The sequence below is a fragment of the Triticum urartu genome, chromosome 6A (genome assembly GCF_056163025.1).
Source record: "Triticum urartu cultivar PI428250 chromosome 6A, HENAU_Tu73, whole genome shotgun sequence".
NCBI lineage: Eukaryota > Viridiplantae > Streptophyta > Magnoliopsida > Poales > Poaceae > Triticum > Triticum urartu.
In genome coordinates this window covers 99,646,063-99,667,892 of record NC_141878.1, presented here as the reverse complement: position 1 = coordinate 99,667,892, position 21,830 = coordinate 99,646,063, and the positions used below count along the sequence as shown (strand labels likewise).

Here is a 21,830-nt window from a genome sequence, read left to right as displayed (position 1 = left end):
TCAGTTAGTTACGCAGCATACATTGTACTTACCACGCAGAGTTTTGAGATATTTGGTCGTATATGCAGATCTTGATGGCCTAAATATTGTTCCTGCATGATCTGAATAGACATGTAATCTCTACAGCTTGCTGTATATGCAGATGGCCACTTTTTTTTTTCTTTTTTTTCAAAAAGGGGGGACTCCCCGGCCTCTGCATCAGAACCATGCAGATGGCCACTTGGTTGTCCACTTTAACTGTTCCTTTGAAAAATAAAACTAGAGTATATGCAAGCGCTGGATATTGATAGAGTTATTAATGTCTGCAACTAAACAAAGAGTTGTGTTTATATTTGCAACTAAACAAATCTGATTAATGCGTCTGGTAGAGAAAATTGATGAATCATCTGCATCCTCCTTGATTTGGTTAATCCTGTGCACTATATCTATGTGAAGCACTGTAGCTCACAAGCTATATGTAACCATCAAGTTACAGAATATTCAAGATAACATGTGAAATATGGCTAACTTGCTATCTTCCGTGTAATTCTGAATTCGTAACCAATTCCAAATGTTTTTTTAAAGGAGGACTTGCCCCGGCCTCTGCATCGGAAAGATGCATGCAGCCAATTGCAAATGTTGTAATAGGAACACTCTGAAAAGAGACAAACAAGTGGTTTTGACTGGTTTATTTACAGAAACACTTATGATAGATTCACCATGCTAGAAACCAAAGTATTGACATCGGGAGTACGACCACTTCGTTCAAATCATTCGAATTGTAAGAGGGAAGCTTATGTGGCTATATCAACACTCTGGAAGAGAGATAGAAGAGTTGGTTTTGACTCTGCTTTACTAAGATGAAAGCTTTGATAAGATCGATGCACCATTCTGAACTCTGAAGCATGACATCAGGAGCGCAGCAACTTTGTCCAAATCATTCAGATAGTAGAGTTAAATGCATTCGCTGCTAAAACTTACCAGCATGAAACACCAGGATAGAAGCTACACAGTACAAGGTTCAGCAAGAAAGAAAAAATAATACTCCTTGGGTCATTTTTTTAGGGAAACAGCAGGACTCTGCTGCATATTTTTATTAATTTTCAAATAAATGATACAAATCAAGGTTCCTTGGGCCATATGGTAACAACACTGTCCCCAGCATCCCTCTGCTCCGACATTATTTTAGAGAGTCTTTTTTTCTTCTACTATGTTTATTCTCCAGGGGTAATCCTCCTTTTCGAAAAAAAAACTATGTTTGTACTCTGGCTTTTCTGCTCTAACTACAAAAACAAGCGATGGTTGTGAATCTTATTGTTTTGAAATTAGGATGCTATTAATCACCTCCATAGACTGGCTCTGTGTGCCAAGCAGTTGTTGACTGATGAAGTTCATGTTCTTGGGCAGCTACCGTCCCTCCTGTATCTCAGTCTCAAGGTGTTGTGTATTCCTGAAGACAGGGCTGCCATAATCTGCACAGGATCATTCCCAGTTCTGGAGTGCCTTGCTCTCCGCTCTTGTGATGATGATGCAACGGCATGCATGGGGTTCGAGACAGGGGCTATGTCCAAGCTTCGAAGGCTCGTTCTAGGAGTGCATGATAGGTGGGATGATGCACCTCTTATCCCTCGAGCAAATCAATGTAAATAACATGTCATCCGTCCATGATGTCCGTGATGTCGAGTCTGCCTTCAGGAACGCTGCACAGGTGCACCCAAGATGCCCTCCTGTTACAATCTACTAGGATTATGATTGGACTCTTTTGCAACTTAAATCAGCCGCTCTCCGGTTAACTTGTTTTATTCATTATTCCTTGTATTTAGTGTGTACGACCTCTGTAAGTTAATTGCTCATGATACCATGTAATTTATCATGTCAGAGTGTATATTTGGCTATATATCTGAATCCTGACTTCCTGAGTACAGTTCCTGCATGATCTGAATGTACTACCTCCGTTCTAAGATATATGACGTTTGTACATTTGCCTGTACTAGCCTACTAAAACGTCAGGTATTTCGGAGCAGATCTCTATATTATCTTGTGAATGCAAGTGATCACTTGGTTAAAACCTGTAATAATAGCTGTGTCATTCCTGATCAATGATGATTGAGGAATCATCTTTGGCGTCCTTACTTGATTAATCTTTTGCGTCATTATAATCAGAGTGCACAAAAACCCATGATCCTTGAATTATGACGAACCTTATATGTGATTTTAATTAAGAAATCAGAACCGCTTCGAAATATGTTAACGTCAACATTCTAAAGAGAGATAAAACAGGTGGAGGTGGTGGTTTTGGGGCTCTACTTTATCTAGGTAAAAGCTTAACAATGATCTATATATGCACCATTCTAAAAAGCGAAGCACGACATCAGTAGCACAAAAGCTTGGTTGAATAACCACTCAAATGCTTGCAGTCCTATGGCAGCAGGGAGCATGGACCATTGGATTGAAGCATTGGAGAACGAGAGCAGCTAGGAACTGGTCGTCCGCGACGGCGACCTCACTCAACCGGTTTGTCTCCGGCTGTCGTTGCCCTTCCAGATGACAATGGTGATGTTAATCTGTAAGATCGACTCCCCTTTGTTTGAGTCTTTGAGAGAAGCTTCCTGGAGTTGCCGGCGACGGCCTCCTTGATCGGTTCGTCTCCGGCTGTCGTTGTCCGGGAATTGAAGGCGGAAAACGACAGTGGCAATATTAACCTATAAGATCAACCTCCTCCTTGAGTGGCTTCCGGGAATCGTCTTCTGGGCTGCTTTCTGAGAGTGACCAGGCATCAGCTTCGTTGAAACAGCACAATGGATTCACAGCCTTGCAATCTCCGTGTACCTGTTTTTTCCACGCTGAATTTTCCAACGCGTTACTCCCCACGCTGCTATTTGCCGGGGCTCCTCATATCCCGCTGGCCTACAACCGCATCCCCATATCCCGCTGCACCACCAGTCCACCACCTATTCCACCTCCGGCCGCGGATACGCCACGGCCATCCACCTCTTGAGCTCCGGCTCACCCAGTTGGACTTCTCCGGCACCACTGCAGCTCCTCCCTTTGAATCGCCGTCACGCTCACTTGCAGCACGCGAGCGGGCTGCTGAGCCAACACCGGAAGGAGCCTCGGTATTGAGATGTCTGCACCAGTGGTCAGCGCCACCATGGGGGCGATGAACCCCCTCATCGGCAAGCTCGCCGCACTGATGGGCGACGAGTACAAGAAGCTCACGTCAGTCAGGAAGCAGGCCTCGTTCCTCAAGGACGAGCTTAGCGCCATGAAAGCGGAAAGTAGTGGCTACTCTCGGGTATAGTACACCCGAGTTAGCAAAAGATTGAAAAAATGTGATCAAACATTGTCCAAAAAATCTAAACTCTTGGGACATAAAACATTATCAGATGTGTGAGGTCCTTGCAAAATTTCATCTAAATATAACATCTGAGGAGCTCTCACCAAAAATAACAAAATCACTGCTCAAACAGTGCACAAAACTTTCAGCAGCGATTTTGTTTTTTTCGGTGAGAGCTCCTCGGATGTTATTTTTCGATGAAACTTGACACGAACCTCAAACATATGATAAAGTTTGATGTAGCAAAATTTCAGATTTTTTGGATTTCGTTTGATAAACTTTTTTCAAAGTTTTTGCTAACTCGGGTGTAGTACACCCGAGAGTAGAAAATCCAGTCTCCCATGAAAGCTCTCCTTGAGAAGCTTGAGCTCATGGATGAACTGGATCCCTTGGCCAAGAACTGGAGGGATCATGTGAGGGAGATGTCCTATGACATGGAGAATTGCATCGATGACTTCATGCGAGACCTTGGAGGTGCCGATGCCAAGGCGGGCTTTATAAAGAAGACGGTTAAACGTCTCAAGATGTTGCGAAAGCGTCATCGTATTGCTGATCGGATGGAAGAGCTCAAGGCTCTTGCTCTACAGGCAAATGAACGACGCATGAGGTACAATATTGACATTTCTTCATTAATATAGGAGCTCCTCACTTCCAATACTATTCACATGAAATTGGTAAATACCTAGTTTTGTTGTCTCCGTGCAAAGGTACAAGATTGACGATAGCATCAACTCTACTACTCATGTCATTGCTGTTGATCCTCGTTTGTCGGTGATCTACAAGGAGGTAGCGGGCCTTGTGGGTATTGATGGCCCAAAGAAAGAACTTAAAAGTTGGTTACAAAATACCCAAGAAAAACTCAAAGTGGTGGCTATTGTTGGATTCGGAGGTCTTGGTAAAACTACACTTGCCAAACAAGTGTATGATGAGATAGGAGAGCAATTCAATTGTAAGGCATTTGTATCGGTTTCTCAAAGACCTGATATGACAAACCTCCTCCGTAGCCTACAGTTGGATCTCAAGGTGGAGGAGTCATCTCGTACTAACGAGGTACAAGATATCATTGCTCGTCTTAGAGAGCATCTCACACATAAAAGGTAATAATTTTCTTCTAGCTGTCGCTTGTGCACTTCAGTGGTTAAATACCTGTGAAAATTGAATCATTTTACAACATTCCTCTAAATTGGCATAGTTTAGTGATTTTTAAGTATAGTGGCTACACTAATGTCAAAGATGTGTTTTAACCTAATGCTAGATCTTGTTGGGCTTTCTTGCTTTTGAAATCATGACCTCATAAGAAGTATATTATCTGTGTTTCAAAGTACATGATGGTTTGTTTATAGCTCAGTCAACTTAAAGTTAGTTATATTTTGCCTTCTACCCAATATTTTCTCGTCCCGCCTATACTTGTATGAGTACCATGTTCAGGTCAAATGGTGCTTAACGGTGATTCAGTTAAATATATAGTTATTTCTCTATCAGTAACCTCAGAAATCCTCAATTGCAAAACCATAAATTTATATGTAGTTCGTAAATTTTGCTTATGGTTGGTCTTTTAGACAATATTGCTTACAACAAAGTAGAAAAACACCTTCTGTTTTGAAATAAAGGGTTTAATTAGAAACACAACACAGATTGTAGGTTATCCGCAAACCATCTTTCATGTGTCATACTGTACTCTTTAGTACATTAATTTTTTGTAAGGCATGCAAGGGAGGTCATCAATATGACTGGCGAACATCGAAAGTGCTATTCCGATCCCGTGAGCTTGGATGAACAGCAAAAACAAAAAAAGGGAAAACATTTTAAAAAATCTGAATTGTTTGTGTGCCAAACATTGACAAATGTTTTCATTGCTTGCAAAGCTTCATCATGAAATGACATTTGTGGAAGACATGGCAAAAAAATCGATGCTCCGAAATGCTTTTGAGAATAACATTTTGGAGCATCGATTTTTTTCACGTTTTCCACAAATGCCATCCAATGATTAAACTTTGCAATTAATCAAAACATTTTCAATGTTTGGCACAAAAAAATTCAGATTTGTTTTTGAATTTCTTTCCCATTTTTTTGATTTCACAATTCACCAGAGCTCACATGAACTCGGGATCAGAACAACCGCGTCCAGCGAGACATGTGTTATATGCCACTAAAAAATATATCATTGGATTTTTCATCAAAATTTCTAAACATACACATTTTGTGTCATATTACACACATTTCGTTAGTTAAACTGAAGACATAAAAACCCATGCCTGCCTATTGCTGGAAATATTGGCACCTTATTGATTAATCTAACCCATGAGTAGACTGTAAGCATGACAATCATAGTATGCAACTTATACCGATACCTAAGCATGTGAGCACGTATACATAGACACAAAACATCTATCAACGCATCATATATGGCTAGCACATGAACTAGTAGGGATGAACAGATCAAACACTCCAATTGTCCATGCCAACGCGGCGGCGACAACAGCAGCCTTGGCGTCGTATGTGGATTTCTTCTTGGCAGCGGCGTCGTTAGCCATGCTATCAATGTAGGGGAAGTAGTGGAAGCAGAGGAGGACAGAGACAGGGACGGATCGGGAGCAACCGCGTCGAGACGCTTCCTAAAAACCTTATTTCCGTTCTTCTAGGCAGGATATCGAACGACATGGAGGCACATGCTCTCTAGGGTTGTGTAGAAGGGAGTGAGTGAGTTAGGGTCCACTCCGCAAGCCACGGACAAGTGGGAGAGCATAAGAAATTCTTTGGGCGCCAAGATTGCCACAAATCCCACCTTAGAAGAGATGAGGAGTATACTAAACATGCATCTTCCTCTTCATCTTCGCCCATGTCTCCTGTATCTTGGCATGTATCCAGAAGACCAAATGGTCAGGAGGCATGGTCTGGTTTTACAATGGATAGCTGAAGGCCTTGTCAATTGTTCTCATGGGTCAGACTTGGAGGATACCGGGAAGAGTTATTTTAATGAGCTTATCAATAGAAGCCTGATTCAGCCGGCTGAGACCTCAAAGTCTGGAGAGGTGGAGTATTGCAGAGTACATGATATAATGCTTGATCTGATCGTCAGCAAATGTGCAGACGAAAATTTTACCAACGTGGCATATAATTGTGAAGACGTGGCAAGAATGCATGCCTGTGAGTACAAGGTCCGTAGGTTCTCCTTGAAATCAAGCACCAATGATGCAACATTGAGGATCGTTGATACTGGTATGTCACAAGTTCGATCATTTGCACAATTTGGAGAGTCCAAGTACACACCTCCTCTTTCACTATTTAAGTACCTTCGGGTGCTGGTGTTTATATTCCCATTTACGAGCAGTATGATAGTCGACCTCACTGCAATCGGTCAATTGTTTCAGCTAAGATATCTGAAGGTTTCTACATTCCCAAGCTCCATAGATCTGCCTGCTGAAGTTCGCGGGCTTGTTCATTTGGAGACGCTGGAAATATCTGGTAGTGCACGAAGCATCCCGTCAGATATTGTTTGCTTGCCACGGTTGTCTCGTCTGATCCTTCCGATTCATACATGTCCTCCTCAAGGGATTTCCAACATAAAATCATTGCGTGCACTTCACTGTATGAATATCTCGCTAGAGGATATTAATGGCCTTGGTGAGCTGACCAGCCTGAGGGAGTTGAGGATTTATACTGATGTGGTGGCGGGTGAAGTTGATGCTTTGGTATCCCTAATTGGAAAGCTCCATGGCCTAAAATACCTCGAGGTCCGTGCTTTGTTTTCTCAACATCATTGCAGCCCGATGTACTCATTATCCAACCCTCCTCTCCATATCGAGGAACTTGATCTGCCTGGGTGGATACTGAAGAGAGTTCCCACATGGATTGGCGACCTCCATTTCCTTCGGATCTTGAATTTGTGGGTCGACAACTTGTCCAACGACGAGGTTCATGTTGTGGGAAAGCTGCCCTGCCTCGTCCATCTGGATCTATCGGTGTTCGCTGAAGGCGGGGCCGTCATCTGCACGGGCTTATTCCAAGTCCTGAAAGTCCTTCGTCTCTTCTCTCATGATGTGGCACACATGCAGTTTCAGATAGGCCTAATGCCCAGCCTGCGACAGCTCACTCTAGAAGTAAATAATGGCTGGGGTGGTGGTGTGCCTCGAGGCATGGAGCACCTATTGGCCCTCGATCACATCTCTGTATTTGCCAGACACGGCGTCAAGCACCGTGATGTTGAGTCTGCCTTCAGAAGCGTGGTCGACGTGCACCCAAGACGACCTTTCCTAGAAATAATAAATAATGGGTCTGTCTAGGTCTCAAGCTAAGTCTCAGTACACCATACAATAGTAGCCCAGCCCATTTTAGCTCTTCATTCAGTCTTGGTGTTTTTCTATTGTTCTTGGACCGGCCTTGTTATTGCCTTTGCCTTAGGCCCCCCTTGGTTCCTCGTTTTAGGGCCCAATACACCTGTAAAATATACCCCTGTAAAATAAAAATGGATGAGCCTGTCGTTGGTGCTTGGCATGTCGTTTTTTGGCTGTAAGTTTTACACTGGTTTTCTTGTTTACACCCGTATCAGGCCGGTATCCGATACAGACCAGAGGCCGTCGTTTTTCCCCACCTCGCCTCTCGCTCGAGACCTAGATCGAGTTGCGCCGCCGGGAGGCGCCGGCGCTGGTGTCCACGAGGTGGTCAAGCAACGGCGTTCGCGACGGCGACGTGGTGAGGCGCAGAAGACGGTGGCCACGACGGGGGTTAGGCGCGCCGACGACGGCGACTCGTTCCTGGCCGCGACGGTGACGGCGACTCGCTCCTGGCCGCGACAGTGACGGCGACTCGCTCCTGGCCGCGACGGCGACGTTGGCCGGCAGCCGTGACCTGACCGTGACGGCGAATCGCTCATCCTCCTCTGCTCCACCAAGGTATCCTCCCTCCTCCTCCTCCTCCTCCTCCGGCATCCCTCCCCGCCCCTTCCCCGTTCAACCGGCGGCGGAGTACTCCTTGGCGACGTGGCCGTCCTGCTTGGTCATGATTAGCCCGAACCCTCCTGCCAGTTAACAGCTGCTGCCAAAGTTTCACAAGAATTCAGTTCGTTAGCTGCTATCGAAGTGGATTTTACAAGTGGATTGAAACCTGGAGAGCCAAGCACATATTATAACCGGATAGAAAATACCACCCTTCGGAATGTATTTGGTTGGAGGCTGGTATAATACAGGTGTAAAAGATTACAGGGGTGGCAGAAAAACTACATTCCAAGCGGGGCCTTATTCTTGCTTGTGCGTTTTCGGGCCAGCAATTTTTCATTCAGTTAGGGCTGCTCGTTCTGCTGCACTGGCCGGGCCAATAGCAACCTTAGAGCATCTACACCCGACCCTCCAAACCGACCCTCCAAACTGACTTTAAACGTCCGGGCGGCCAGCCCCGTCACTGATCGATCACAAATATCTGGCAGACAGACGCCTCAAAAGGGCCTCAAACATCCGGGCTGACCGGCACCCCGCATATTCAATCCAAATATGAGGCGGATATAGGCACGACCGCCATATAGGACTTGCGATGGGGTCCCACGCGGAAACGCCCGGAAACCTGACGGTTCGAAGGATGCCTCCTCCGTCGCCGTGGGTCGCGTGACGCCGCTCCGGCTCGCCGCCTGAGGCCAAAGCTAGCTATTTAAGTCGGTCGGCGTCCCCCAACCCTAGCCCATCCACCTCCTCCCTCTCTGTGCTGCCACCCGAGCTCGTCCGCCTTCTTTCCCCCGCTCTCCCACGCTCTCTGGCATCGCCATGGTCCAGCGAATGATCACCATGTACGCTATGCTCACGCCGGAGCACCGGAGGCAGATCGTGGAGGAGATACAGGCACGAGCGCACCCGCATCATTGTCGGGCTACCTCCGGACTAGCGGAGTCGGATGAGGAGGAGGAGCAGCAGCAGGAGGAGGAGGAGGAGGAGGAGGAGGGAGAGCCACTGCCGGAGCCGATGAAGGTGGTGCACCCGTAGGAGGAGGCAGAGCAGCCTGCTCCGGGGAAGGGGGGAGTCACCATGGCGAAGGCAGAGGTGGAGTTCGCCGTTGCCCAAGCCGTGGACGGAGCAGCAGGCCATCCTGGAGTCCATTCAGGATGAGGCCTATGTGGAGGCCAACCGGCAGTTCCTCCGCCCGGAGCAGGCGGCGTCCGATGCGCTCTTCGTCGAACTCGACGCGGAGATAGAGGCGGAGGAGGACGGAGCGAGCAGCAGGCCATCCTGGACTCCATCCAGTATGAGGCGTATGTGGAGGCCAACTGGCAGTTCCTCCGACAGGAGCAGGCGGCGTCCGACGTGCTCTTCGCTGAACTCAACACGGAGATAGAGGCGGAGGAGGCTGGAGCGGAGCAGCCGGAGACGTCGGAGCTGCTGCTGCTGCCCATGTACCCGGAGCCAGGCACGGAGATTGTTGACATCTTGACGAGGAGTAGCTACGTAGTATGTAGGTTTTAACGTTTGCATGCTTTTGTATGGATTTGAGAATCTAGTATGAGATGTCTGAATGCAGTTGTGTTGATTTGAGTAGTAACCGGTTACTGCCCGCGGACGCGACCGGGCGCATCCGCAAGCGCTTGAGGGGCCACATTTGTCATATCCGGCTGTAGGTTCTCTTAGCTCTTTGTATGATTTCTGTACTATCCGGTTTTCTACTGTTGTTTTTGTTTCTTTTATTCCATTTTATTGTTTAATGTTTCTTTTCTTTTTAAAATTTCCAGTTAGATTTTCAATAAAAAAAGAAAGAGGAGCATTTGTACATTTGTCATGATATTTTAGAAAAAATGCTTGTGCATTTTTTAAAATATTCATTGTGTATTCAAAATAAATGTTTGTTGTGTAATTAGAAAATCATTATGTATTTAAAAAATATTCACCATGTCATTAGAAATTAGTTCTTGTTGAAAAATAAAAAAGAATAAAATAACCCTAGTTGCGCGTGCAATTATGGTCGTGCAACACGGGAGGTGGGGCAGCCTCAAAAAATAGATTTTAGAATCTTGTGTTAGCATGTTTTGTTGTTTGTGTGCAATGTGCAAGATAAAAGACAAAAAATGTAATTGCATCTTGAGGGTGGACACGCACACTACCTCTACGGTGCAGGACTTCACCGACCGCTTTCAGGCCCTGGCGTGCCACGCGCCCGGCGTGACGGCTCGCCAGCGGGCCGAACTCTTCGTCGGCGGTCTGCCAGATCATATTCGTGTGGACGTGGAGCTACAGGGACCCCCAGGACCTCCAGATGATCATGTACTACGCACGCGCGTTCGAGCGCCGCGCGGTGGCCATCCAGCAGGCATCACCGTCCCGGGCCGCTGGGCCGCCACCCTGGCCGGATGTTCCCGCGCAGGGTCGGCCTGCTCAGGCTTCCGCGGCACCCCTCGCCGCGACCACGGCGCGCCCATTCCGCCGGCTCACCTCGACCGAGCTACTCGAGCATCGCCATCAAGGGTTGTGCTTCAACTGCGACGAGTCCTACGTGCCCAACCACGTCTGCCCACGCCTCTTCTACCTGGAGGTTGCGGACTACATGGAGGAGGACGCCGACGCCGCTGGCCTCGGCGACCTGCCCGCCCAAGCTGCCGCAGAGGTGTTTGGCGACGGTTGATCACCTCGAGGAGTTCCGCAAGCGCTTCCCCGCCTTCCAGCTCGAGGACGAGCTGTTTGTGCAGGCGGGGAGAAATGTTATGAGCAGCATATATTACAGCCCAGGCAGTTAGGGGCCTGGCCCAGTTATCTTATCGTGTTAGGGGCTTAGCCCAATTATATCGTTAGAAGGATTATATAAACTTATGTAAGGACCCGTTTTGAGATTAAGCAAGAAGCAATTATTATTTGCTCGGCTTCCTGAAGGGAGCCGGGAGACCTAACCCTAGCCGCCTCCAGCCAACGCCGCCGCCTCTTCCCTCGCGCACGACGGCGCCCAACCGCCGACGACCGCGAGATCGCCCACGTCCAGCCCCCTCCTTCCCCTACAATCTCCGCCCTAGACCCAGTAGAACCCTAGTTTCTACCAAAAGTCCAGCAGACAACGAAAAAGGTCCCCTTTCCCTCCTAGCAACCACACATACTCTACACCCAACAAGGAAAAACTAAGACATAAAGAGTTACCCAACCCTATTCATCCTACACGGTTCGATTGAAACAAAACTAACGGCGCAGGAGTTGATTGAGACTTGACTAAATCTCAGTCGACTAATTTCTAGCAACCCCGTAAACTATAAAGAGGAATGTAGGAAAATGAAAAGAAAACAAAAAACATTGTAACGAAAATGGGAAGAAAAGGAAAAATATGAGAAAAGGAAACATGAAAAACCAAGAAAGAAACAACAAACTATTTTTTTAACAAAAGATAAAAGGAAATATATTTGTATTTTGATAAAACACAAAACACAACACTTTAGCATGAATCTCAACATGATAATCGAAGGATTATTAACTTGACTGAGACTTAGTTAAATTTCAGCCGATTGTGATTTAGCAAACCCATACACACTAACATAAAAAATGTATTTCATGCATTTTATAAAAAATGAAAACAAAAAACAAGAAAATAAATGTGTTTTTAATAACAAATTAAAAAGCAAGAATAATTTCATTAGCAATAAACCATCGCGCTCTCTCCCTCTCTCCCTCTCTCTCTCTCTCTGGAATTGAAAATCGGCCAATAGTAAAGTAGCAAGCCCATAAAATAAAATAAAAAAAACACCTGATAATGTGTGATTGTTGTCTGAGGTAAGAAAACCTGGATGAGAAGAGATGCAAACTTCAGATGGGCGTACGAATGGGAGAAATTGACTGAATAAATTTCTCTTCATTCCCAAATGCGTATGTAACTAAAGCTAAATTAGCAAAGGTAGAAATAAAATTGTGAGCCATCATACTAGAGATAGATTGATGGCTAAGGTTAGTTGGATCCAACAAACCGGTACTTCTTATATGGGCTGTAGAAATGTAGGGTCTCAAGCCATTACCTTTAATTATATAATAGAGACTTGTAGTCTTTTTTTTGTTCGAGCATGCATGTATAAGATAAATGTAAATTTGTTTTAACTATCTTATAGTTTTGCATGTAAATTAACTTGGCTTATGCTCGAATGTTGTGTGAACATGCAAAATTAACCTAAGAAATAGCATTTTTCTTGCTTCAATCCTAGCTTATGCTATTCGTAGTTTATGTTCATTTCCAAGTTATGGTGCTTTCATCTGTAAATCATATCACAATTGGACCTATCTGATATGTGCAACAATATTCAATAGGTACCTTATTGTAGTAGATGACTTGTGGGATCAATCGACATGGAATATAATGGGTTGTTTATTTCCAGACGTTGATAATGGAAGTAGAGTAATAGTAACTACACGAGTGGATAATGTGGCTATTGGGGCGTGCAGTAACGACCATGAGTGTGTTTACAAAATGAAGACCCTAATAACTAAACTCGAGAATGTTGTTTTTTAATAGAGTATTTGGGTCTGAAGATGACTGCCCACCCCAGTTTAAAGATATTTCAGCTGAAATTTTGAGGATGTGCGGAGCGTTGCCACTTGCACTATAGCCAGTTTGTTAGCTAGTCGTCAAGCAAGATCAAATGACGAGTGGGAGAGCATAAGAAACTCTCTGGGCGCTAAGTTTGTCATAAATCCCACCTTGGAAGAGATGAGGGGTATATTAAACCTTAGCTACATGCATCTTCCTCTTCATCTCCGTCCATGCCTCCTGTACCTTGGCATGCATCCAGAAGATAAAAATATCAGAAGGGGTCATCTGGTTGCACAATGGGTCGCTGAAGGCTTTGTCAATAATTCTCATGGATCAGATTTGGATGATGTTGCAAAGAGTTATTTTAATGAGCTGATCAATAGAAGCTTTATTCAGCCAGCTGAACTCTCAAGTTTTGCGGCTGTGGAGTATTGCACAGTACACGACATGATGCTTGATTTGATCACCAGCAAGTGTGCAGAAGACAATTTCATCAGTGGCATATAATTGTGAAGATGTGGCAAGAATGCATAGCTACGAACATAAGGTCCGTAGATTGTCCTTAAAATCAAGTGCTAGTTATACAACATCAGTGATCGTTGATACTAGCATGTCACAAGTTCGATCATTGGCACAGTTTGGAGAGTCCAATTACACGCCTCCTCTTTCTCTATTTACATACCTTCGAGTGCTCTTGTATGACTTTCCATACAAGGATGCGACAGTCGACCTCAGTCCTATTGATCAATTGTTTCAGCTAAGGCATGTTAGAGTTAATGCAAAAGAATGCATCATAGATCTCCCTGCTGAAATTCGAGGGCTCGTTCATTTGGAGACGCTGGTAATAAATGGTCGATCAGCTGAAATTCGAGGGCTCGTTCATTTGGAGACGCTCGCGAGAATTAAATCATTGCGTGCTTTGTCATGCCCTGATATGGAGAAGAGCTCATTAGAGGATATTAAGGGCATTGGCGATGAGCTGACTGGTCTGAGAATGCTGAGCTTCTCTGGCAAAATGGTGGCGGAGGAGATAGTTGATGCTTTGGTCTCCTCAATTGCGAGGCTCCGTGACCTCAAATACCTCTTTGTCAGTGCTAATGGTGTGTTTTCTAAACATTCTTGTTGCCGGATGTACTCGTTATCCAACCCTCCTCTCCATATCGAGGTTCTTTATATGCTAGGATGGATATTGAAGAGAGTTCCCAATTGGATTGGCGACCTCCATTGCCTCCGCAGCCTGACTTTGTCGGTTGAGTACCTATCGACTAATGAGGTTCACGTTGTCGGAAAACTGCCCTCCCTCATTGACATGTTTCTCTCTGTGTCGAGTATCGCTGAACATAGTGGTGCCGCCAATAGTCCGCACAGGATTATTTCCGGTTCTGGAAGACCTTAGACTCGTCTCTGATGATGCTATGGTGAGTAAATTGCAAAAAAACATCACAATTAGGGACCCTAATTCAGAAAACCACCACCATTCGATTTTTTTTCAAAAAACCACCACCATTGTGCTAACAGTTTTCAGAAAACACTTATCACAGGATTAGAGATGTTTGACGCAAAATCTGACTGCTGGATCCCACTTGCAAGTGATGACATGGCATGAAAAATTGACTCCGTCCGCATGGACCGTTAACTTGATGTGAGCCCACTTGTCAGCATCTCCTATCTCTCTTCGTCCCTTTCTCTGGCATTGGTGCCGTTTGGATCCGTCGTCGGAGATGTCACGGATCGCTGGAGGTCGGCGGCAAGCGAAGGAAGCAGCAGGTGGAAGGCTACAGCCAGCGAGGTGGCTGGTCGTGGCCGACCCGGGCGGCGCGGTGCGGCAGGCGCGCCTGCGTCCCCCGGCGGTGGCAGCCACCGCCTCCAGTCATGCCCATCGGAGTGGAGCCGGGCTGGATCTCCTCATGCCCAGGAGCTGCCCCACAACGCCGGCGAGATCACGAAGTGAAGGAGCCCTGGCGCACAGCAGTGTGCAGCGGGGAGCCACGACGGTCTCCACTGGATGTCCCTCCCGTCGACCTGCAGGTGGGGGCTCAGGCGGGAGGACGAGGCCGGAGAGGCCCTGGTGCTTGCTGCGGTCGTGAGCTGGTATCCGCCGTTGCCCTCCCGCGTGCTGGATCCGGCGGTCGGCATGCCCGCTGGCACAGGGGGAGGTCGCATCGCCCCAGATCCGCCGTCGGGGCTGCGCTCGGGGCCGACACCGCTTGGATTCGTCGCCGGGCGGCGCACGGAAGCCGGCAATGCTTGAATCTGTCGCCGGGACACGGAGAGTGGCGGCGGTCATGGAGCGACGGGGCAGTTGCGGCGCGGTGCCATGCCGCGGCGGCTTTGCAGCGATGGTGTGGCGTCTCCGTTGACCCGGCCATGTGAGACCTCCTCGTTCAGGCAGTGGGCGCCGCCGGCAGTTGGATCCTGGACGGCAGCAAAGGGTGAGTCGGGGTGGGGAGAGATGCGTGAGGTGGGAGGTGGGCCGGTTTTGTTTAGTAGCGGCGTTATCTCGTCCTCGCTACGTGGCACCTGACCATGGGACCCAGCGGTCAGTTTTTTGTCAAACGTCTCTAATACAGTGATAATCCAGTGATAAGTGCTTTCTGAAAATTGTTAGCACAATGATGATGGTTTTTTGAAAAAAATTCGAATGGTGATGGTTTTCTGAATTAGGGTGCTCAATTGTGGTGGTTTTTTGCAATTTACTCTGCTATGGTATGCATGGAGTTCGAGGCAGGGGCGATGCCCAAGCTGCGACAGCACCAGTACATGATGGGTGGGGTGGTGCTACACCATTAGGGATGGAGCACCTGTTAGCCCTCGAGCACATCCGTGTAGGTGTCACATCCTCCGTCCACAAGAACAGTGATGTCGAGTCTGCCTTCAGGAGGGCAGCCGATGTGCACCCAACATGCCCTTCTGTTCAAATGTATTTATATGATGATCGGCCTTCTCTGTAATATAAATCTCCCCTTGTTGTTCTACTTATTCATTTACTCTTCTTGTATTTACCTGGTACACATTCTGTTTATCGCATAACTGCACTACATACCTTGTGATTTGTGATGTCAGAGTTTGCAATGATTTGGGCGTATCTGAATCTTGGCTAGCCGAATGCGGTTATTCCTGCATGATATGAATTGGTCATATTAATATCTACGTACATCATGTTGTACTATATGCAGATGATCTTGGATGCGTAGTCTGCACACTGTGTACGCAATTGCTGGATAATACGGTGCGAGCTGTCTATGTTTGCAACTAGACGAAGGCATGTCCATCCTTAATGTAAGCAGTTGAACATCCATATTTGAAGACTCGTCTTCATCATCCTTAATTGATTAATATACTGTACTAAAATAATCCAGGCGCATCAATCTTTTTGCTTTGAAATCCATAATTATTCGGTTCTACTGTTTTTGTGAAGCTTACCGGGTTCATCGGCATGCATTTAGTTTGAGAATATTCAGGATATAACCTGTGAAATATGTCCTAACTATCTTGTGGACCTAACTGTAATCCCGGTAGATCCCTCTAACCAAACAAGGCTTGAGGCACAAACCTGATGAATCACTGTAATAGCAGCGAAAATCCATGAAACCGAATTTTTCCTGACTCTAGTTTACCACAAGTTCCTGATCAATGCTTGCTTGGGAAAGCCAGACAACACCCTATGAACAGTCCCCCTTTTTCACATCATACGAACAGGCCCGTTCCTAGACTAAAAAATCCAAACAAGAAATTCAACAGCCATAGCAAGAAGACTTAGTAGACTCCGATAAACACGGAGAAAAAAAGATTAAGATTAACCTGTACTGGAGAGCACGGAGCTAGGCTTCTTGGTCGGCCCACGATTAGTTCATGTACTGCGCCCCCACCTCAAGTCCCACGCTATCGCCATCACAGGTAGCGATGAGGAGATCGGAGGAAGACCATCATTTTTTTTGTGGGAATTTTCTTTCTGGCAGACCTGGCGGCTAGGGCTTTGGACGAGCAGAGCAGAGCGGAGCAACCGCTGAATCGTCGCGCGTCTTCCAACCAAGGGCGATCTCCCTCGCGTACGCGCAGTGCGGCATCATACGCTTTGGGCCAAGCCCAGCCCAGTCTAGCATCACCGGCCGAACGATTTGGGCGTATACGGACCCTGTCCACCTGAATACAATTATTTATTGGTGCACGCATTTCTCAAAAAAATATTATTGGTGCACGATCTAGTAAATGGACACATTTAATCGCTACATGCTGTTTTATATGCAGATGACATTGGATGCGTACCACTTCTTTCATCAAAAGTGAAACCACTGTATACGCAATTGCTGGATTGTGAGAACTGTTAATGTTTGCAACTAAACAAAGGCATGTGCATCTTTAAAAATTGCTGTTTAAAATTGTAAAGCCACTGTATACGCAATTGTAAGCAGTTGAACATCCATATTTGAAGACTCGTCTTCACCATATACTGCACTAAAATAATCCAGGCGCATCTAACCTTTTGCTTTCAGATCCATAATTGTTTGGCTCTACTGTTTATGTGAAGCTTAAAGAGTTCATCGGCATATGCATCAAGTTTGACCTTTTGCTTTCAGATCCATAATTGTTTGGCTCTACTGTTTATGTGAAGCTTAAAGAGTTCATCGGAGAATATTCAGATCACTACTTTAGTAATCTAAACGCTTTTATGAATATTCAGATCACTACTTTAGTAATCTAAACGCTTTTATATTTGTTTACGGAGGGAGTACTTCTGAATACGTAACTGGCTCCAAATGTGGCTATATCGACATTCCGAAGAGGGATAAAAGAGTTTGTTTTTGGCTCCGCAAGGAAAGCTTAAATAAAATCGAGCTCCGAACTCTGTAGTGTGACACCATGAGCACAACTTTGTTCAAATCATTCAAATAGTCAGGTTACATGCATTTACTGCTAAAAATCACTAGCATGAAACACCAGCATAGAAGCTACACAGTACAAGGTTCAGCATCAAGAAAGAAAAAGTACCCCTTGGATCATATGGTAACAACACTGCCCCACCATCCCCCTGTGTTCCGACATTACCTACCATCTAGGATAGCCGGGAGCATGGAACAACGACGAAACTCAGGCCAAGTCAGTTTGGTTTCGCAGCACGGGAGGGCGCCGCCACATGACATCTACTTCGAGCATCAGATACAACAGCGGATACAACGCCGTGGAGGAACAAGAACTATGAAGATTGGTCCTTGGCGGCCTCCTCACTTTGGTCCTTGGCGACCTCCTCACTTGGTCCATCTCCGGCAGACGTCGTCGTTCCGTCCAAGAAGCGAACAATGACGACAGTGATGTTGTCAGCACTGCCCCTTTGAGAAGCTTCTTGAAGTAGTCCCTTCGCCGCTTGCTCAGGATCTTCTATTGGCTTGACCATGGCAACAGCTTCCTGGAAATTGAATATTTGGGTTAACCCATTGAAACTACAGGGAACTAGCACCATGTCAAGGAGAATCTTCAGTGAATATGCACTTACATCGTTAGTTACAACATCCCATAGCCCATCACTAGCAAGGATAAGGAATTCAAGTGAGCTGTCAACTACCTCCTCCTGTAAATAAATAAATAAATAAAAGGCTCAATCACCAAGTGTATAGCCTTTATCTTCCCCTTATAGTAAGAAGGGGTGCCCATTGTTTCTTCCTTGCACAAAAACAATGAAGAACTTGGATGAAAAGTTACATTGCACTGGTCAATAAGAAATCTCTATAAAGAGACTACCTAGAATATCTAATCAAAAATCTGCAAGTCTAGGTTGTAGTTGAGAACTAGGCAAGGAAACAAAAGCCAAACCTTGATCTCTGGATCAGCGACAACATACTGCTTTAAAAGTTTGTCACCAAATGCTCGAGAAACAGCAAGAACACCACCAACACGCCATGTCCCTGCAAAACAAAGAGCAGTAAATAAACAGGAATGATGCTAGTAATAAAGCACTTGCTGAAGTAGGGAGTTTTTTAGGCCTCGTAAAAATACCAGCCCACATCACAAAGCCTCCAGCTTCCTCAATTCTCTGTCTCTCGTCTGTCTGGTCAGGTTTGTGATCCCTGGAAACCGCAATAGCTGAAATGGTGGGAAGCAGAAAACATCATGATCGTCTAACGCCAGTGAAATGAGATTACATGAGATTATGTTATGCAGTCAGTTTCAACTGCCATGTACCCATGGAGAAAAAACACAACCATATGAACTTTCCGATGAAACCAAGAGTGCACGAATCACAGTATTACAGACAGTGGGACTTACCCTTCCCTCCTTTAGAAACAACAGCTCTAGAATCACCAACATTTGCAACCACCAAGCGACCACCGACAAGAATAGCTGTTGAGGCAGTTGAGCCAGCATCTCTGGTGTGGCTACTATCAGCTTTCAGGAACTCTGAATCGGTATGATTGAATGTTTCAGCTGCAGAGAAGAAACACAAGGAAATCATGATCACACTCTGCCTGGGTAGAAATATTTAGGTTCACAATAGTTTATGAATGATAGGCATACCAATAGCAGCCTTTGTATCTGTCATGAATTTCGGATGCTTGATTAAATTGCTGAAAAGGTGCTTCTTCACATATTCAGCTGCTCGAGCTCCGCCGTGACCTGTATGAAAAGCCAACTATACTAGTAAACACAATTGATCAAGGAGCTGCTGACATATGAAAACCCTGAACAATTAATATAAAAATACTGGCACAAGGCAACACATACCATCAAATACGCCAAACAACCCAACAGTCTCTCCATCAACATCATCCACTCTTGTCTCGTAGAAATCCTCCATAGATGCCCTTTTCCCAGCACAGCTTGCAAACCCATAACTGAACCTGCCTTTTTCACTGCAATGGCAATTGGGGAAAAACAGTTAACAGAAGATCCAAATTCACGGGCTCACAGCACCAATTATACAGCATTTCGTGTGAAACCAGATGTGTCATACTTCTGAAACACGACTACTTTCTGTACTTCCAATATATGAAACAGAGTATTTTGAGGTAACAAATTCCCATATTTGTCCTCACTTTCATCAAATTTTCTTCCGAGGTAGAAAAGCACATATGAGTAAATTGGTGGAGTCTCATAAATTACATGATTAAGTATCTCAGTATCTCACATAGATATGGTTAGACATGCCATGGATTTCTATCTGCTCCAATGATTATTTAATGAATCTCTTAATATATATCTCACTGTAACGCCTTTAATTACACTTATTCAAGACCGTGTGGACACGAAGATGTTAATACAGCAGCCAAATCAGATCGATATTTCATTTCCCCAGATCCTCACGGCAGGACTTCTCGCCCATGTAGCATGTGATCCCTCGGAGAATTTAGTACCCGAAAACACGAGCATGAAACTAAAATCACCCCGAATTTATTTTCGCCAGTTGGACAGATCCAATCGAAAGGGCTGCCTGCCACCCGTAACCCATGCCCCAGACGAATTCGCCCATACCCACTCGACGCCCAGACCACCAGGCACGGCAGAGGCAAGAGGCAACCTACCGCGGCACGCTCGCCTCTCAACAGCTACGGATCTCTCCTCCTCTCCCTCACAGAGAGGCTACGGAACCACGCGAGCACCCATAACGGATCAGCGAGCCCCGCCGCGAGAAAACCAGCCACGCAAAGCAACCAGAACGCGCGGGCAGGAGAAAGGGCGGGCGGCTCACCTGATACCGCCACCGGTGACCGGCGAGTCGTCGCCCCTGAACCCCATCAGGGAGCACCCCTCGTCGTCCTCGCGGCACCACCAGCCGTGCGACCGCCCGGCGAGCAGGGACAGCGAGAGGAGCAGGAGCAGGAGCAGGGAGGCGGGGGAGGGGAGGCGCGTGGCGGCTAGCGATGGCCCCGGCGACCTCTCATGCATGAGAGGGGCGAGAGGGGGGGAGGGAGATCGGGATTGGGGGCGGAGAGAGGGGGTAGGGTGGGGTGGGGTGGGGAAGGAGAGAGGAAAGGTGGAGAGAGAGAGGTGAGGGGAGTGGATGAGAACGATCGGCGGGGTGGGTGACGTGGCGGGAATCGGGGAGGGGAGACCCCCGCCCGTGCCCGGTCAACGCCCTGCTTCCGTCCCCTTCTATTATTGCGTGTACACCTCACCCCGCTCTGCTTTATGTTTCTGGTTTTCTTTCGTGCCATTATTTTGTCGCCTTTGTTTCTGGAAATTATTGTTTCTGTCACAATCTTGGCTTGGATTTTGGTGTATTGTTTGTCGTAGATTTAGCAAAGTATAGTCATCATTTTTTTTTGAACGGAAAGTGTTGTCACCGTTGATAGAAACTACTCACTCCGAATGGGAGCATAGAGCGTGCGAGTACTCCTTTACAACCGAGCACTTAAATGTTCATTTAATCTTTGCGGATAATTAATGTGTCTTTGGTTGGAGCTTAATTTGAGTGTGATGATTAGAGCTTGAATGTACTGAACAAGTTTGACTGGATTGCACACATCTTATGTACTACTCCCTCCGTCCGGAAATACTTGTCGGAGGAATGAATGTATCTAGATGTATTTTAGTTCTAGATACATCCATTTTTATGCATCTCTGCGACAAATATTTCCGAACGGAGGAAGTATTTATTTAGTCTTTATCATGAACCACATATACAAAGCAGCAGTGGCGGCGCCAGGATTGCACCACGCCCTCGTGCGTCCCAGACCACCTTCGAGGACCGTGGCTACAGTGTAGCATTGTAGTTACAATGATGCTAAACAAAGGAATCAACCTTCAAACCACGGGCAGTGCGATCCGAGTTGCCTGGGGCTGTCTCCGCCGTTGCATAGCAGTGATAAGCAACGCAACACTCAATGTTAAACCTTTGGATGAAAAAAAATCTAGCCAAAATACTTTAGGCAAATTAGAGTTATTGATTTGAGAAACATCCTAAATTTTTTTGTCATTATCATCGGTATGGATCTTCTCGAGTTTGAGCAACTTGGAATTCACAACATCTCGAATCCAATAATAGCTCACATCAATGTGCTTGGTTCAAGAGTGATAGCTTGAACTCTTGGAGTTATTTATTTGAGCAACA

The 21,830-nt window shown here is 46.1% G+C and overlaps 2 protein-coding genes and 1 pseudogene across 2 annotated transcripts; 2 read left to right on the top strand and 1 right to left on the bottom strand.

Moving 5' to 3' along the window:
• Positions 1 to 2,884: 2,884 nt before the first annotated feature.
• Positions 2,885 to 9,947, top strand: LOC125515141 (disease resistance protein RGA5-like). The gene is made up of 5 exons (XM_087529882.1): positions 2,885 to 3,257; positions 3,665 to 3,923; positions 4,024 to 4,413; positions 4,660 to 4,744; positions 6,007 to 9,947. Exons 1-5 carry the CDS (start codon positions 3,104 to 3,106, stop codon positions 7,597 to 7,599), a joined length of 2,481 nt encoding a protein of 826 aa, XP_087386008.1. The 5' UTR covers positions 2,885 to 3,103; the 3' UTR covers positions 7,600 to 9,947.
• A 599-nt stretch (positions 9,948 to 10,546) lies between these two features.
• On the top strand, positions 10,547 to 14,281 carry LOC147964222 (disease resistance protein RGA5-like; annotated as a pseudogene).
• A 3,359-nt stretch (positions 14,282 to 17,640) lies between these two features.
• LOC125515142 (putative protein phosphatase 2C 10) lies at positions 17,641 to 20,736 on the bottom strand. The gene is made up of 8 exons (XM_048680582.2): positions 20,469 to 20,736; positions 19,505 to 19,632; positions 19,298 to 19,396; positions 19,049 to 19,207; positions 18,779 to 18,865; positions 18,596 to 18,687; positions 18,279 to 18,353; positions 17,641 to 18,191 (listed from the first exon to the last, which is right to left on the bottom strand). The coding sequence occupies exons 1-8, from the start codon at positions 20,663 to 20,665 to the stop codon at positions 17,982 to 17,984; spliced, it is 1,047 nt and encodes a 348-aa protein (XP_048536539.1). The 5' UTR covers positions 20,666 to 20,736; the 3' UTR covers positions 17,641 to 17,981.
• Between the last annotated feature and the right edge of the window lie 1,094 nt (positions 20,737 to 21,830).